General features: G+C 35.8%; 2 protein-coding genes across 5 annotated transcripts in view; both read left to right on the forward strand.

Moving 5' to 3' along the window:
* Positions 1 to 16570, forward strand: part of ntrk3b (neurotrophic tyrosine kinase, receptor, type 3b) — a 124868-nt gene that overhangs the window by 93709 nt on the left and 14589 nt on the right. For all 4 annotated transcript variants that reach the window (XM_082157498.1, XM_082157497.1, XM_082157500.1 and 1 more), the window contains 2 exons: positions 5785 to 5973; positions 14624 to 14754. In XM_082157498.1, coding sequence (XP_082013624.1) covers positions 5785 to 5973; positions 14624 to 14754 — 320 coding nt within the window. The remainder of the gene's footprint in view (positions 1 to 5784; positions 5974 to 14623; positions 14755 to 16570) is intronic.
* mespaa (mesoderm posterior aa) overlaps positions 1 to 16570 on the forward strand; it is a 259472-nt gene that overhangs the window by 46149 nt on the left and 196753 nt on the right. The window lies entirely within an intron of this gene.

Below are 16570 nucleotides of genomic sequence, written 5' to 3' on the forward strand. Positions count from 1 at the left end.
GTTCATAATATCGTAATATACATCATATACATAATTCACTCGCTATATTGCTAAATGTACACAATTTTTCATATCAACAGAAAAATATACCGGGATAACCTGGCTTCTCTTGAGACTCCCCTTTAGACCATAGTTAATGATATGCCAAAGCCCGCTGGCACATTGACGTGATTGGTTACCAGGTAGTTTGTGACGTAAGAAACACTGGCGATTTCAAACCGCGTCTTTTTTTCAGTGCAGTTTTAAGGAGAAAATACTCAGCAATGGTGTTGACTGTTGTATTTGCACATTTGTTGTAAAGCATATTAAAAACACCACAGACATATAAACAAAATTAAAAACTTGTTTTTCACCACATGGGGTCTTAAAAGACATTTCTCCTTGTATAGAACCTTTTTGGCATAAATGGGTTCCTTAAAACTGAGTCAAGAACCCAACCACTGAACCTATTTTTTCTAAGTGTGTAGTCAATGTCACGCCATTAAATGAGTGGTAAATGTGCTATCTAGAATTATACAGAATTATAACAGATATCTACAAAACCTTTAATAGTTTGCTTTATCAGATCATTTGCAGCATTTAGAATCAATATGTTGGCGACATTTGGTCCACATGCAGCCTGTAGCGTCTGCTCATTTGAGTACAGTATGAACTACAGCGCTAACACTGAACAGGTCAAATCTATTTTCGCTGCATCTGGACTTGCCACTGTGTGTTTTGAATATGGCTTGTTGAACTGAGTTCTCTTTGCACTGTTGGATCAGTGAAGTCATGGGGCCTCAACATAGCCTGATCGATAGCAGTCTTACTGTCAGTATCTGAATGATCACATGTTTCTGTGTGCTCCCTGCGACTCTGTAATGAAAGGTAAATAATTAATGGCATCTGTTCAATCGTGGGCCACCACTGACTGCCCAGGATGATGCAACGTTATCCAATTTTATCCCTCCTCCCTCTGTTTAAATGGTTGGAGTCTGACTGATGAAAGTGGCTCTTTATTTTTTCATTGCAGTTCAGTTCAGGAGATTGTGTGCTAGTGTAGGACAGGAATCAAGCTGAGCCAATGCTTGTATGGTGCTTGCTTAGCTTGGTTACATTGTGAATTACTCATGTTGAGTTGTAGTTTTTGTTTCTCAAGTTAGTCACGTCTACTACGATTCTGTTTTTTAGTCTCTTCAATACAGTTGCAGAATGTTCTTGACCATTAAGTTTAGAACATTCTGCAACTTATTTTTGCTTACATTTTGTTTGGGAACTGATGTGGTTGTACAATACCAAGACAAACTAAATTTTCTGCATGTATATTTTTTGTTTCCCATGACAAAGATTCATTCCATTCATTTGTAAGTTAAGCCTTTTTTTGGGACCATTAAGTTTTTTTTTCTTTTTTTTTTCTTTTTTTTTCTCACTTTTATGACAATTAATCCCATTCTTTCAAAATCATTTTAATCATTAATATAATATAATATAATATAATTAATTTAAGAATATGTTGAAGTGAAATATATATTATTATATGAAATATATTATATGAAATAAATATAAAAAATATATAAGATGGGAGGAAAAATTGTTTAGCAATGCTTTTGCGTTCTCTTGCAAATATTTTGCATTCTCCCAAGAAACTTACACAAGTACACAAATGTTTTTGCAAGGGAACGCAAAGGTTTTGCAAGCGAATTCAAAGTTTCTCATGGAATTGGGAATGCAAACATTTTGCGAGCGAAACTTAAAGTTTCTTGGGGGAATACAAAACATTTACGAGAGAGCAAAAGGCATTGACTTATTATTTTTCCTCCCATCTCATAGTTTTTCTCCACCATGCCCCCTTAGGGGCTCAGTAGAAATGTGCTAAATTGTCATGAAAATAATGTCACAAAAATTGTAAGTGGTCTTAAAATGTGCTTAACTTTCTTAATGCAATAAATAAATATTTAAAGTACGCATGTATTTTAAAGGGCAAAATGTGATCTTGATGTTTTGTGAGATGTAGCCCATTAACATCAGTGGCTTAAGACAAAATTTTCTTATAAGATGCATGGTAGGTTTAGCATTCTTGTTGAATAAAATATGCTCCTGCTTGTCTCCCAAAGATGTTTGTACAATCGTAAATAAAATAAATGATCGGCCCAATGGAGAAGTCATACATTTTCTATAGCCTACTTCGAGAAGGACCATCAATAATGGTATTCTGTATTTCTCAGAGTGAGATTTGACTGGGAACACCAAGAGTTACAGTGAAATGTTTAAAATCGAACTCTCAGATTTACTTTGAGCCAAGAAGAAACATTTCTCACTAGGACCCTAAATGTCAAACACAAAGATGTGTGGTTCTGTTCATGGAGTGTGTTTACTTCAACCTACGCGTTCTGTCTCAACATGAGCTAGTGTACACAATGAGTAGAGACTTCATTAATTCAGAGAAATGCAGAAGATTGCACAACTTCATCAATCTGACATTAATGTACATTTACATTTAAAGTCCCCCCTGTAGTCAATAATTGTATCCCTTGAAACTCATCTTTGATTACCAAAATTATATAATTAAACTTTTTTTCCTGTGAAAAAAATGTCCCCTTGCCTTAAAATAGCTTAAATGCAACTCTACACCCTTGATTCATTTAATATACTCGGATCCATGAATATGCTAATAAGCCCCGCCTCCACTCACTCACACCAGCTCAGAAATTCGTGCGGCCAACTTACTTAGGTAAACGCTGCTGGTAAAGGTATCGCTCTTTACACCGTCGGACACATAACGGTAATTAATATGATTAGCCTTTTGCTTGACTATTTTATCAAACAGCTAATAATGTGTTGCTAATGTTACAAAAACCATGTTCCCGTTCGCCATCTCAAGAGTCAGACAGCTGCCTTCTAACAATCAGCATCCTTAGAAACCCTTTGAACAACTCAGAACGTCAGTGGAGAGAGGCATATAGTTCATCATAACATCATAATATACATCATAATGATATGCTAAAGCCCGCCTGCACATTGACGTGATTGGTTACAAGATAGTTTAAGACGAAAGAAACACCAACGATTTCAAACCACGTTTTTGAGACTGTCTTTGGATCACTGCAGTTTTAAAGTCCAACTGAAATCAAAATGGACCCTATTTACTTTGTTAGCGCATATTACTAGTCTTGTGGTGAACAATTAATCCGTGCAAGTTAAAACACAGAAAAACATTTTTTGGCTTCGTAATCTTTAATCAAAATCTGAAAATGCCCCTCCCCTCTGCATTGGAGGACCTTCCCTGATGACGTAGGTTTGACGGCTTGGTTTGGGAAACGCTTAACCACTCCCCTCAAATCGTTAGTCTGTAATGAGCGAGAGATGGAGAGGAGGAGCGCTAGAGTAAAACCATGCCCTCTGTTCAATATTCCTTTTCACTGGGAAATACGTCACAGCACTGGAGAACAGTCGTTTGCAACTTCCGGTTCACGCGGACTTTAAAGATAAAATACTTAGCAATGGTGTTGACATACGTATAAACAACATTTAAAACTTGATTTTCACCACAGGGGGACTTTAAGACATTTAGTAGATACTCTTATCCAGATTGCACATAAGAAACTGTTTTGGTCAAACATACTATAGGGAAAGCTGTCTTTTAAAAACAAACAAGTACTAAGGCTTAAACCTTACGCCTTATAAGGTTTTAGCCCTAGTAAAACCCCCATACAAATAAACAAGCCATGTTACTTGTGAATGTCACTTTCGGTCTGGAGTTTGTGTACTGCCTGTGGCTTTGCTGTTATGGCAAGACTTCACACACCTTGCACCTAGGGTTGTATTTGTGAGGGTTACACCTAGCAAGTCTGGGCAATGCTCCATAACACTGAGACAGTCAAGGTGAGAAATAAAAATACATTTTCAGGTCTCTTCAACTGCTACTGACACAAGAGTTGGTGAGATTTATTGATTCGCAAAAAAAAAAAATATATATATTTCTAATGTTATCCTGTTGAAATTCAGAGGATGTTACAAATTCGGTTGAAAAACCTAGCGAGTTGCCTACATATAAATAATGTAACCTGTTAGCTAATGTAAACAAAAGAACGCTTCAGTGTGCCTGTGTCCTCCCACAGGTTAACAGGTTAAAATAAAAGCATCTTGTGTGTACATAAGGCACTGTGATACTAATAATATCTGTAGTACACATCTTTGTACATCATGGGCACAAAGACTTGAGGGGTCTTTGAAGATAACTTAATTTGACCAATTTGCATCATACTGTATGTATCCTTCAAAGGGAAGGCAATACCAGAATGCATTCTGACTAGCTAAGTGAAATTTACTCCAAGATGACTAGTGGAGGTAAATCTCAATCTTATAAAAAGTGAATATTTTACCCAATATTCTTGTTTTTTTGTGTGTGTGTGTGTGTGTGTGTGTGTGTGTGTGTGTGAGAGAGAGAGAGAGAGAGAGAAGAGTCCTATAGGGATGACATAGTTTTGTTAGCCAAACCAGAAGTTGGCATTACCCTGGTCCCTTGTAAAAAGCCATTGGGATTTTTTTTTCCATTGGCTTTGGGTTATTGCTGAAAACAAGCGATGTGACTAAAAAAGTTTATGATGCTTACACCTTTTGTTTATCAAGAAAATCTTGACAAGTTAACACAGCTTTTACGGATTTTAAAGCCTAAATACATATCGCCAGAATAAAAAAAGCTAAAGTTAGGCTATAAACAAGCTACACCATGATCACGTGACTACAGTGTCACAAACACATCCGGCAACTCTTACTGTCTCTATTTAAAATCTTAAAGTTGGAAAGTTTGAGTTAGAATAGTTTGACTATTAGCGTGATGACGTTTAACGTCCCCGGCACCCCCTGAAGACTCATTTATTTATTAATTTTCATACCTTATTTTTAGGCATTTAACTAAAAACCATTAAAAAAATTTAAAAAACGTTTTACCCATGGCACGATGGAACAGGAAGTTATTTCTGGGTTTTCGCACTCATCCCTGTATACAGCAAGGCAGCTTACTAAGTTTTGTGGTCACACTTTAGATAAGGGTCCAGTTCTCACTATTAACTAACTATTAACTATGACTTTTGCCCCAGTAGCCACCTAATTGCTGCTTATTAATAATTAGTAAGGTAGTTGTTAAGTTTAGGTATTGAGTAGGATTAAGGGTTGTATGGTCATGCATGAATAAGGCATTAATGTGTGCTTTATAAGTACTAATGAACCCGTTTTGCTATTGAGATTTTCATTAGATTTTCAGTATTCCAAGTATTCCGACAAATAGGATTCGGATAATAGAATTTCACATCAAGTATTAACTGACAAGTGCCTAGCTTGGAATTAATTCAGTGAAATAATGCTCATTGGGTGGGTTTACAGATTTTTGTCTTAGTGTTTGAACTACCACATAAAGGTTTTTAAATATTTGAGACCAATGTGAAGTACTTTAGTCACTCTGTATTGATGATTTGCTTGGTTGCCTATGTTCAAACTGATCCCCTGAGTGTGCCTGTGAACAAACAACTGGTTTGAGAAGTCATGTTTTAAGTTGGGCTTCTTGAAAATTGTATGTTTACCGGCAGTTTCCTTATTCTTCAATTGAGCTCAGTGGTTTTCTCCCCCAGGTGGCAAATATCAGATGATTTCAAACCACTGTCAATTTCACAATAAATAAATGTAAACTTGATGAAAGTGTTTAGATGTCTGCGTAGTCAAAGACTGATTTGGATCAAAGCCATGTTGAGGTAGAATATCTTCCCCTCGTGCTTGTACATTTATCATAATTTTTTTCTTGTTCTACAGGTCCAGTGGCAGTCATCAGTGGAGAGGAAGACTCTGCAAGCCCTCTTCATCATGTCAACCATGGTATCGTCACACCTTGCTCTCTCGATGCGGGACCTGACGCAGTCGTAATCGGCATGAGTCGTATTCCTGTCATCGAGAACCCGCAGTACTTTCGACATGGACACAACTGCAACAAACCAACCACCTGTGAGTGCATGTCTCACTACTTGTTGATGTGCTTCATTTGGTTCTAAAAATACAATTCAAAGTTGATGTGAAATCAAATTTGACCCTATTTATACAACCAGTTTGGGGTCAGAAAGATTTATTTTTTATTTTTTATTTTTTTTTAATAAAGAAATTAAAGGAATAGTTCACCCAAAAATGTAAATGATTCCAAAATTGTATTATTATTCCACAAGCCATCCTAGGTGTTATCAACCCGACTCCAATGGGTTAATAAATGCCTTCAGAAGCGAAGCGATTTGGTTTTTGTAAGAAAAATATCCATATTTAACATTTTACAAACAGCCATACGCACGTTCACGAGAGCGGCAGATCCACTGACATTTTTCTTTAAAACGTATTGTTTTAGACTTCTAAATCGTGACCGGTGTTTTGTTTTCCTCTATCTCTATCATCTCCACTTCTGTTTTTGTCAATTCTCACCTAAGCTTACGCTACGCCTACTGTACATTATATCTCTTGGAAATAATGGTGATGGAAATAATTCCTGCGTTTACGAAAGAACGCTAGACTTGACCTTTTAACTAGCCCGCAGTATATCCTCATTATATAGCGCAGTATATGGGTTACTAAGAAGATGTTTGAATAAGCACAAAAGTGTTAAAAATAGAGGACTTTTGTATGCCCTGAGCTTGCACTTATTGCAGAGTGCATGGAAACAAATGCCAACTCCATTGTTTGTATAAATGGCCATGAATGAATACGCAGAGCTCCTGCTAAGATTTATGAGATCTTTTATATATTTATTTGCTATTTTTGGGGCCCGTTGTGACCGAAGAGTTGCGCATTGACAATTACTTTTCTTGGAGCAAATGGTGTCTTAGTTTAGCCCTTTAATGTAATTAATTGGAACAAATATACTTGTCACTTTACATAAGTGTTTTTGTTAGCCAAATTTAGAGGTTAAAAGGGGGCCTGACTGATTTATGGCACGTAGTATCGAATATATGGGGACACAGACTTGCACACATCAACACACACACAGTCTATTTATATTCAAGGCACAAAACAGTGGTCTATTCACAGGGTGCACTGACGGCTATGAAAAGGAATCCAAAAGGCAGAGGACAATCACATTTTGCCCTCATGAATAAATTAACTCTTTATGCATAATGGATGGCATAAAATCTTTATAGCTGTAGATACATAACCATCATGGCCGTGCCCATATCTGATGAGTGTGTGATATTTAAATGACAGTTAGCTGCTTAAGAGAGCGTATATTTTTACTTCACAGACTCTGAGAAAGCTCTGAGCAACTAGAAAGCTCTTTATGTGTTAGCTGTATAAGCTGAATCATTTATATAAAGATACACCTTATAAAAATGGTCCAAGGTTCAGCTCATGATTTTTTTATAGAGAGAACATAAAATAGAAGAGCGATGTGTTTCAGACCAGTTTCACCCAGTTGATACTGGGTTTACATTGGTAGACATGACTTATCACAGTCCACATCTATAAAGAATATGCAGTAATGAAAAAGTTCAGTGGTCCGTGAGAAAGAAATTGAATATGTATAGCATAAATAAGACAATGTCTATTTTATACATTTTCCATTGTGATATTTATCAATGTTGTTAGAATATTTGTAATATCTAATATCATTTTATTTTTATTCAATATTTTTAAATATTTAAATATATTATTTAAACACTAACATTTTATTCTGCATGTTTTAATTCATATATTTGTATTGTTTTAGTTAACTGTTATACATTATATGAGAATCTAATATTAGGAAATACACAAGAACTCAAATGTAAAATGTCTGCACATTGTGGTAATTTGTGGGGAAAAATGTTTTTCCTTGCATGATTACGGTTTTATTTGTAGACTTCTGTATTTGAAAGGATGCTGTTGCACGGTTTCAAGTAAGCAAGACCCTTGAGCCATGACATGCTGACTTTTCAGGAATTCAAAAGATGACTGACTCACAAAAGCAATTTTGCAATTACAATTGAGTTCTGCTGCATTTACTTACTTACCTTTTCAAACCAACATGAGTTTATTCCTGAACTACATACTATAACATCTCAGTTGATGGTTAGGACATAGTTTTGCTTTACCTATATATCCAAGATCCAAGAATAATCTCTAGCATCCCATTTGCACATGGAGACCAAGTGTGGACTTTTCTATGTCTGTTTGAACATTTGTTCAAAAAAAATATGAATGAAACTTTGCGTTTTTTCAAAAAAACGTTGCGTTTTGCCATGTGGATCACATAGAATTATGTTAATAATTATGTTAATAACATAACACATTTTATTTATTTATTTATTTATATAGAGCAAGGAAAATTATCAATTTTGAAGGGGCGGCTTCTTTAGGGCTTGTCATTAAACGGCCTCTGTTATGATTGGCTAACGTCACTGGATAGGAAACATCATCAACGTCCACTCGCTATTACATTTAATGTGCCCTTGTTATTACACATGTTACATGTATTTACTATAGTTATAACTATAAATTACTCACTACAAAAAACTAGACTACACCACTGACTCAATTCCATATAGAAAACTGTCATTTACAGACAAAGCATTATGAAAACATTTACTTTTGTGATGCAGCTGCTGTCAGATCCAATACAGTTGGCTGTTTCATCTTGCCTCGCTTACAAAACAAAATGCTCCGAACTAACATATAATAATCCGACGTGTTCTGGGACACCATTAAAAAAAAAATCCACTTGTTTCTGATGCTGGGATCCTTCTGAAGTCTGTACAGAGACTCAAATGAACTGTTTAAACTGGATGTGACAAAGCGAATGTTCTTTCACTCTTCCATTTGTCTTGTTGATGACAGACTCAAGTGCGTGGAGTACGTCAGAAACTGAACCCAGTATCCAGTGCAGACAGCGTCAGTGATTTTAATAGGCTGAATTTGCAATATGTAGGTAAATGCCAGCAATTAAGTGACTGAATGCAAGTGGGCGGAGCCTATGGTGCGATTTAAGTTTCTGACGTCACAGATCCCTCAATATCAAAACGAGACTTTTTGTACTCTTTTGGGGTACACAAAAGCTAGTACTTTTGGAGCTTTGGAGCTTAAATAAGTGCTTTGCTCATAATGAAGAGGACATTTAGGCTATAAAATTTGCAGGGTGTTTTAATGGTACAAAGACCTCTTATATGTCAAAATAAAGGCAAATTTGATTTCTCATGCCATGGCCCCTTTAATATTGAAATATTTGCTGCTGGGGTTTCTGGCTTAAGTCATGGGAAATACAGCTGGATCGCGTGCAATAGACTGAAGATCATTATTCAGGTAGCAGTATTCCTAGAGGAAGTGAGTGGACTAGCATTTACAATGAGGTCCATGTGTTACAAAGGCTATAAATACACGATCGTGACTGTGCATTGCAAATATATAAGATTGTATATAAGATATACAGAATAAGATGTCCCTCAATTAAAACAAAAATCATAAATGATAAACACATTTGCCTACATAGCTATAACTTAATATGTTGGAAGTTTAAGCGGTCACATATGAATTTGTTGCAAGAGCAAAACTGCAATTATATATACAAGAGTGAAAAGAATGACCTTCCATTTTAAATAGCCTGTCTCAAAGATGCAGTTGAGGAGAGCAATTGTTTTATCGTACTCCTGCAATATCTGTCTATTTCTCCCGCTTCATCAGATTAGCGGCAAGGGCTGCTGATATTTGTATCCTGCAGTGACCGTGTTTTGTGTCCTGTTCATATTGAACTACTCGGGACATCTGGAGAATATATGTCTATGCCGATGTCTCCTGTGTACACCGTCATTGTTCTGGACACAATTACTTCGATTGCATTGTTTCAAGGTAACATTTGATGACAAGCTGAATTTATCAGGCTAAAGTGTGAGAGGACAAAGGCATCCGCTCAGAAAAAGGGCATTGTAAATGAATGCATGCCAGGTTTAATGGAGCTCTGAATGTGCACACCTTCACAAAGATTTTGATTCAAGCGATCTATTGTTACTGCTCATAATTGGACTACCATCTCATCCAGCCTAATTTGAAGTTCAATGAAGGCGGACACGACACAAACCAGGTGCTTGATAACAACTGATCAGCTATATTTGTGAATAGGTGTTTTTGAGAATTTTTTTTTTTATGTTCCTTTTGTAGTTGAAAATGACATTAATTACATTGGTGAACTTTTTTGAGTTTCAGTTAAATGTAATACTACTTTCAAAAAATTTCAAATGTGCATTTAATTTTTTATGTATGCAGTCTTTTTTTAGTTGAAAATCACATTAATTGCATTTGTGAATTTCCTTGAATTTCAGTGTATATTTCAATTTTTACTTCCTTAAAATAAAATGCTCTGCATCTTGTTTTTTCTCAGTTCAAATTCAGGACTTGAATAAGAATTCGAAAAACATTCTCAATTTACTTCTAAATGGTGTTCGGCCCTGGTCCTGATTGATTAACATTTAAATCCTGGCCAAATAGTGTAAATATGGGTGGTCATGTGTTCATGGCTAAACACTACAGTGAGTCTTTTAGAGTAACCTATTTTTTACTGCGCGTTTTGCTATTTGAATTAATGGTTTGCATGGAATAGAGACAAAGTTCTGATTCATGAATGTCAGCATTTGTCTGCACACACTCTCATATTTCAAAATATGAAAGTTTTCACTACTTTCATGACCCCTAGTATATTTTGTTTCTGAACACACTTGAATATGGATAAGTTTCATTAAAAGCAACACAGAAATGGGTTTAAAGGAACACACCGACTTTTTGGGACTTTAGCTTATTCACCGTATCCCCCAGAGTTAGATAAGTCCATACATGCCCTTTTCATATCCGTGCGTTCTGTAACTCTGTCTAACGCACCCACCGCTAGCCTAGCTTTGCACAAATACTGGAGGTAAACGGCTCCAGCTAGCATACTGCTCCCAATAAGTGACAAAATAATGCCAAAATTTTCCTATTTACATGTTGTGATTTGTATAGTCACAGCGTGTACAAATAACAAGGTCACATGAGACATAGCCATCTTCTAACCGTATACATACTGGGAACTATATTCTCAGAAGGCGAAGCACTGCTACTTCTGCAGAGTGATTTGCTCGCAGCACCTGAGAAGCCCCGTGGTGAGGAGCAGAGAGTTGGAATAAATCACCTTTTGTTATTTGTACACACTGTGACTATACAAATCACAGCATGAGAATGTTGGCGTTATTTTGTCACTTATTGGGAGCAGTATGCTAGGTGGAGCCGTTTACCACCAGTCTTTGTGCTAAGCTAGGCTAGCGGTGGGTGAGTCAGACAGAATTACGGCACGCACGGAGATGAAAAGGGTATGTTTGGACTTATCTAACTCTGGAGGATACGATGAATAAGCTTAAGTCCCAAAAAGTCGGTGTGTTCCTTTAAACAAAAAGCGAAGAAAATCGCGTTTTTGTTAAATACTACATCCAGATCGGATTCAGAATGATGATCAAAACATAGATGGCGTAGATCATTAACTCAACCAAAGCTTCCACAGACCTGTACCTCTTCATGGGTTTTTTCATTGGGTAACGTTAAGAAGTTTTGATTTATAAGCTGTTGAATGTTTGATGATCTCGTTAGATCACACGTGCATAAGTAATGCTTCAATCGCTTGTTTCTGCTTCTTCTTCGCCTGTGTATTGATCCAAAGATTCTGGACTCTTTTAGAAGATTCCCCCCGGTTCTTTCACAATCGCTTTCCAGTCGCACCATTTGCACCAACCTAAGGAATGTCTGTCAATGATGGGGAAAGAGTTAATTGACCAATCTTGATGAACAGCACTATTTCTAATCATAGAGTTTTACTGCTGCAAACACACCTGCCTGTGCGTCTTTCCTAATTTCAGCCTTCAGGGTTTGATACATGTTCAGTCAGAATGAGGAATAAATAAATGACAGTGAGTCTTGGGACATTGCCTTTTTAATTCAGAGGCTTTCCACAACAAGATTGGGGTAAATAGGTTATGGGGGGAGCGGGGCTTGCCGGTTGGGTGGGGAGCTGAAGGTTAAGTTAACCCATCCAAAACTCCTGTGGCAGGTGCACATGTAATTGTTCGCTTAGAGGATGGGACAAACCCAGCGGACCACTTAATGAAAGAGCGAGTGAATATAAATGAGTTTTTGGGGACAGGAAAGTGCTCCAGACTTGACCTGATTCTGCTTCAGTCTGCTAGATCCCTGCATCTCAAATCTCCGAGCTTTAATAATGATAGTAGCACCTGATACCTGATACTGTCAGTGGCTCAAGTGTCACTACGATTTTGTTGCCCTTATGGCAAGGTGTTACATTGAATTGAATATTTTCCGTTTCAGTGACAGTTTGTCAATAAATTAAATATTTTAATTAACACAATTTGAAACCGATATGTCTTACAAAAGTATTAATTATCCACATTGTAATGCATCAGAAAAAATGCATTTTTCATTATAATAATTATAAAACCACAATACTTATCTATTAATGCAACAATAACGTTTTAAATGGTCAAACACTGATGTACTTGTTGATCATATGCTGTGATGCATCATTCTCTTTAAATGTTAAACAATAAATGTGCACTAAAAAGTATTATAATGTATTATTGTGCATTAGAAATGATCAGACTATATTAACTCTGGTTACAACTATATAAAAAGAACATTCAGTTGATTATAATGTGCATTTAAAGGCATTTTATTAATGCATTACCTATACACACAGGCACTTCAATTAGCGTTACCAATTTTTCAAATCATTTTCTGCAAGGATCTATGTTTACCCAGAACATGCTGATGAATAAAAACAGGATAAGTACAGGACTACTTGCGCTCTTTTATTGCAGACCACGCTGCTTTGACTCGGAATGGCATGAACTAATGACACAAACATAATATTTATTCACAATATCTCTTGTGTGTGGCTTCACCATAGCAACCACTACAAGTTCACGCAGTCGAAAAAAAGAATTTGAGCAAATGATTTCCTTTAAAAAAAAACTATAACAGCACTATAACAGGCTATTCAATATGATATTTTAACATCATGTGTGAATAATAGTCTATGGTTTCTTTTGTGTAATTCATTCAGAAACATATATCTACATTAACTCTTCACCTTTATCAATGAATTGTTACGTGTAGGCCACTGAGTAGATGTCTTTATGTGAATTTAAAGAATTGGATATAGATTTTTTTTTGGTCTTTTTTTCATGCCTTTTTGTGGTTGAGCATTTTGCTTTTAAGCTACTTTAAATTCACTCAAATAATTGAAAATGACAATGACAATGGCAAAGCATTACAAGTCCCAGGTGAGTTCCAAACAGATGGCAAAAAGAGACCTTTTACAATTGACTCTCATTTGCATCACACTCGTTTTGTTTTGAAAAAGAGAACTCAGAGGAGACAAAAAACATGCAGAAAATATCCAGCTGTGACTGTGAGCAGCAATTCTAGAACACCATCTGCACAGGAACTGACCTTTTACACAATGTGAACAACTCACGATTGAAGCCTTTATTTACACTTGTACACGTACGCGTAAACAACACGCACAACGGGCGCATACAGATAACCTGTCACTCATATTTCATTTGGCTCTGTTTTCCACACTCGTTTTTGCCACCTGTTCCCAAGGGACATTGTCTCTCATGATGATATTATTGGGATAATTGTATGCCTGGACCTTTATCATCATTTTTTTATCATATATTATAGACATTGATGTGCTTCTTTTTTTGTTCATTAAAAAAAAAAAGTAATTTCCAACCCTAATGCTGCTTTCTGCTGAAAACAAGACATACTGTACAACAACTCGTAGTGATCACACCTACAAAAATACACAATAGAAGAACAACAAGTCCATACTATAATGCTATATCCCCATTCTGCCATACGATAGCTTTGTGTGTGATAATAGCATACAGGTTTGGAATGACATGAGAGTGAGTGAATAATGTAAGAATTTTTATTTTTTAATGAACCATTCCCAGTGTTGTACTGGCTAACTAAAACAATTCAAAAAAATTGTATTGAAATGAAGCATAAATAAAATAAATATTAAGTATTAGATGAAAAACTTAAATAAAATAAGTTTAATGGGTTAAGTTCACCCAAAAAAAAAAAATTCTGACATCATTTACTCACCCTCATGTCGTTCCAAACCCATAAGTCTTTCGTTCATCTTTGAAACACAATTTGAAATCTGAAATCTGTCCCTCCATTGACAAGCTACACAACTACCACTTTGACGCTTCAAAAAGTTCATAAAGAGATCGTAAAACTAATCCTTGTGAATTGAGCAGTATAGTCCAAATTTTCTGAAGAGACACGATCACTTCATATGATGAACAGATTTATTTTAGGCTTTTATTCACGTTCATCATTCATCAACTCACACATCTGTTGTGGTAAACGGAAGCTCAAGCATGTTCGCTTGATGTGTAAGGTTCTCCTGCAACAACCAATGAGGCTTGTTCTCGTGCGTCGAGCAGGTTCAGTTGAGGTGACTATTTCTTTAAGGCAGTATCCTTTCGCAATCCATTTTCATATTGCTACACCACTGTGAACTTATGGCCCTGACACACAAAACTTTAATAACCATTATGGTTTTCTCTCTCTTTCTGTATTTCTCTTTCAGATGTGCAGCATATTAAACGAAGGGACATTGTTCTGAAGAGGGAGCTTGGCGAGGGAGCTTTTGGGAAGGTGTTTCTGGCTGAATGTTACAACCTCAGCCCCACCAAAGATAAGATGCTGGTGGCTGTGAAGGTGAGGCATGATTTTGCAGTTAAAAGCACCTTCTTCTGGCTTTTCTTTGCTCTGACTTCTCTAAGAATAGATGCACTTCTCCTGTGCACTATATTCCATTACCAGGAGTGTGCATTATGAAAGTAAATGCACCTTCCTGGCCTTATTGTGCACAATTCATCAAAAAAAAAAAAGTTTGTCTTCAAAATCTTTGATCAAAATGTAAAACTTTTTTCTCTGAAACAGCTGTACGTTCAACTAGGTTTTGTCACACCCACTTTTGACAATCCAGATCTGTTCTCAATAGATAAAATCAAGCACCAGTAGATAAGATCAATCTTTTTCTTGTTTAATCTGAAATAATTGTGAATGCCGTTGTTCGTACACAACCATTTAATTGTGCATAGTCAGGATCAGTGTTTAGGAAACTACTTTGCAGACTTACAAGTGACTCATTTAACCCCATGAAGCCTACTTTATCACATTTGACTTTTCGATGGGTACATTTAAAAAAGAACGATATACTAAAAGTTTTTTGGGGTTTTTTGGGGGTTTTTTGTGCACAGATAACAACGCTGTCATAACGATCCCCATTCAAACTGAACGAAAACACTGTATTATTCATGCCAGGTCAGAAGTTGGCGACGTCACTTTGTAAAAAAAACACTACGCGGCTATAGACTGAACATGTAATATGCATGTGTATGACATCACCGTTTTCACAAATTCAAGTTTGTGTCATTTACACGGTAACAATAAGGGTATTGTTTTCAAAAACTTGCACTTTGAAACATGTTTTCAAAAATGTGCATTTTCAGGCCCCCAAAACGCCATTGTCTTCTAAAAACGTATGGCCCCTAAGGCATCTAAATTGTCAACATGGTCAAAACCTGTTGTACATAGTCTAGTAAATCATTCTGTCATCTGATTGATAGTTTATGGCCTTTTAGTATAATTCTAGTAATGCCCCCCTTCAGGTCGTGGGTCATGTCTGTTTTTTTTGTGTTTTTTTGTGAGAATAACCAAATAGATTTTTAGCAATATTTCAAGATGTACACTTACATGAGGCATTCCAGGAACATATACACTACCGTTCAAAAGTTTGGGGTCAGTAAGATTTTTTTATGTTTTTAAAAGAAGTATCTTCTGCTCACCAAGGCTGCATTTATTTGATAAAAAATATAAATATTGTGAAATATTATGACAATTTAAAATGACTGTTTTCTATTCTGAAAACAGTTTTCTATTTTCTGTTTTCTATTCTGAATTCTATTGTAATATATTTTAAACTGTAATTTATTCCTGTGATCAAAGCTGAATTTTCAGCATCATTACTCCAGTCTTCAGTGTCACATGATCCTTCAGAAATCATTCTAATATGATGATTTGATGCTCAAGAAACATTCATTATTATTATCAATGTTAAAAACAGTTGTGTACACATTTTTTTCAAAATTCTTTGATGAATAGAAAGTTCAAAAGAACAGCATTTATTTAAAATAGAATATTTTCTAACATTATAAATGTCTTTACTGTAACTTTTGATCAGTTTAACTCATCCTTGATGAATAAAAGTATTGATTCAAATAATTCAGCTGTTTTAAATTGGAATAATATTTCACAATATTACTGTTTTTGTTTGTATTTTTAATCAAATAAATGCAGCCTTGGTGAGCAGAAGATACTTCTTTTAAAAACATAAAAAATCTTACTGACCCCAAACTTTTGAACGGTAGTGTACTGTACATCTCTCAATCATCATTTTATTGCACTGCAATTATTTTTTGCCTCCCACAATAAAAACTACAGAGTTTTGATCATAAAACTAAACATTAAA

This window comes from Leuciscus leuciscus, assembly GCF_965113295.1.
Source record: "Leuciscus leuciscus genome assembly, chromosome: 2".
Lineage (NCBI taxonomy): Eukaryota > Metazoa > Chordata > Actinopteri > Cypriniformes > Leuciscidae > Leuciscus > Leuciscus leuciscus.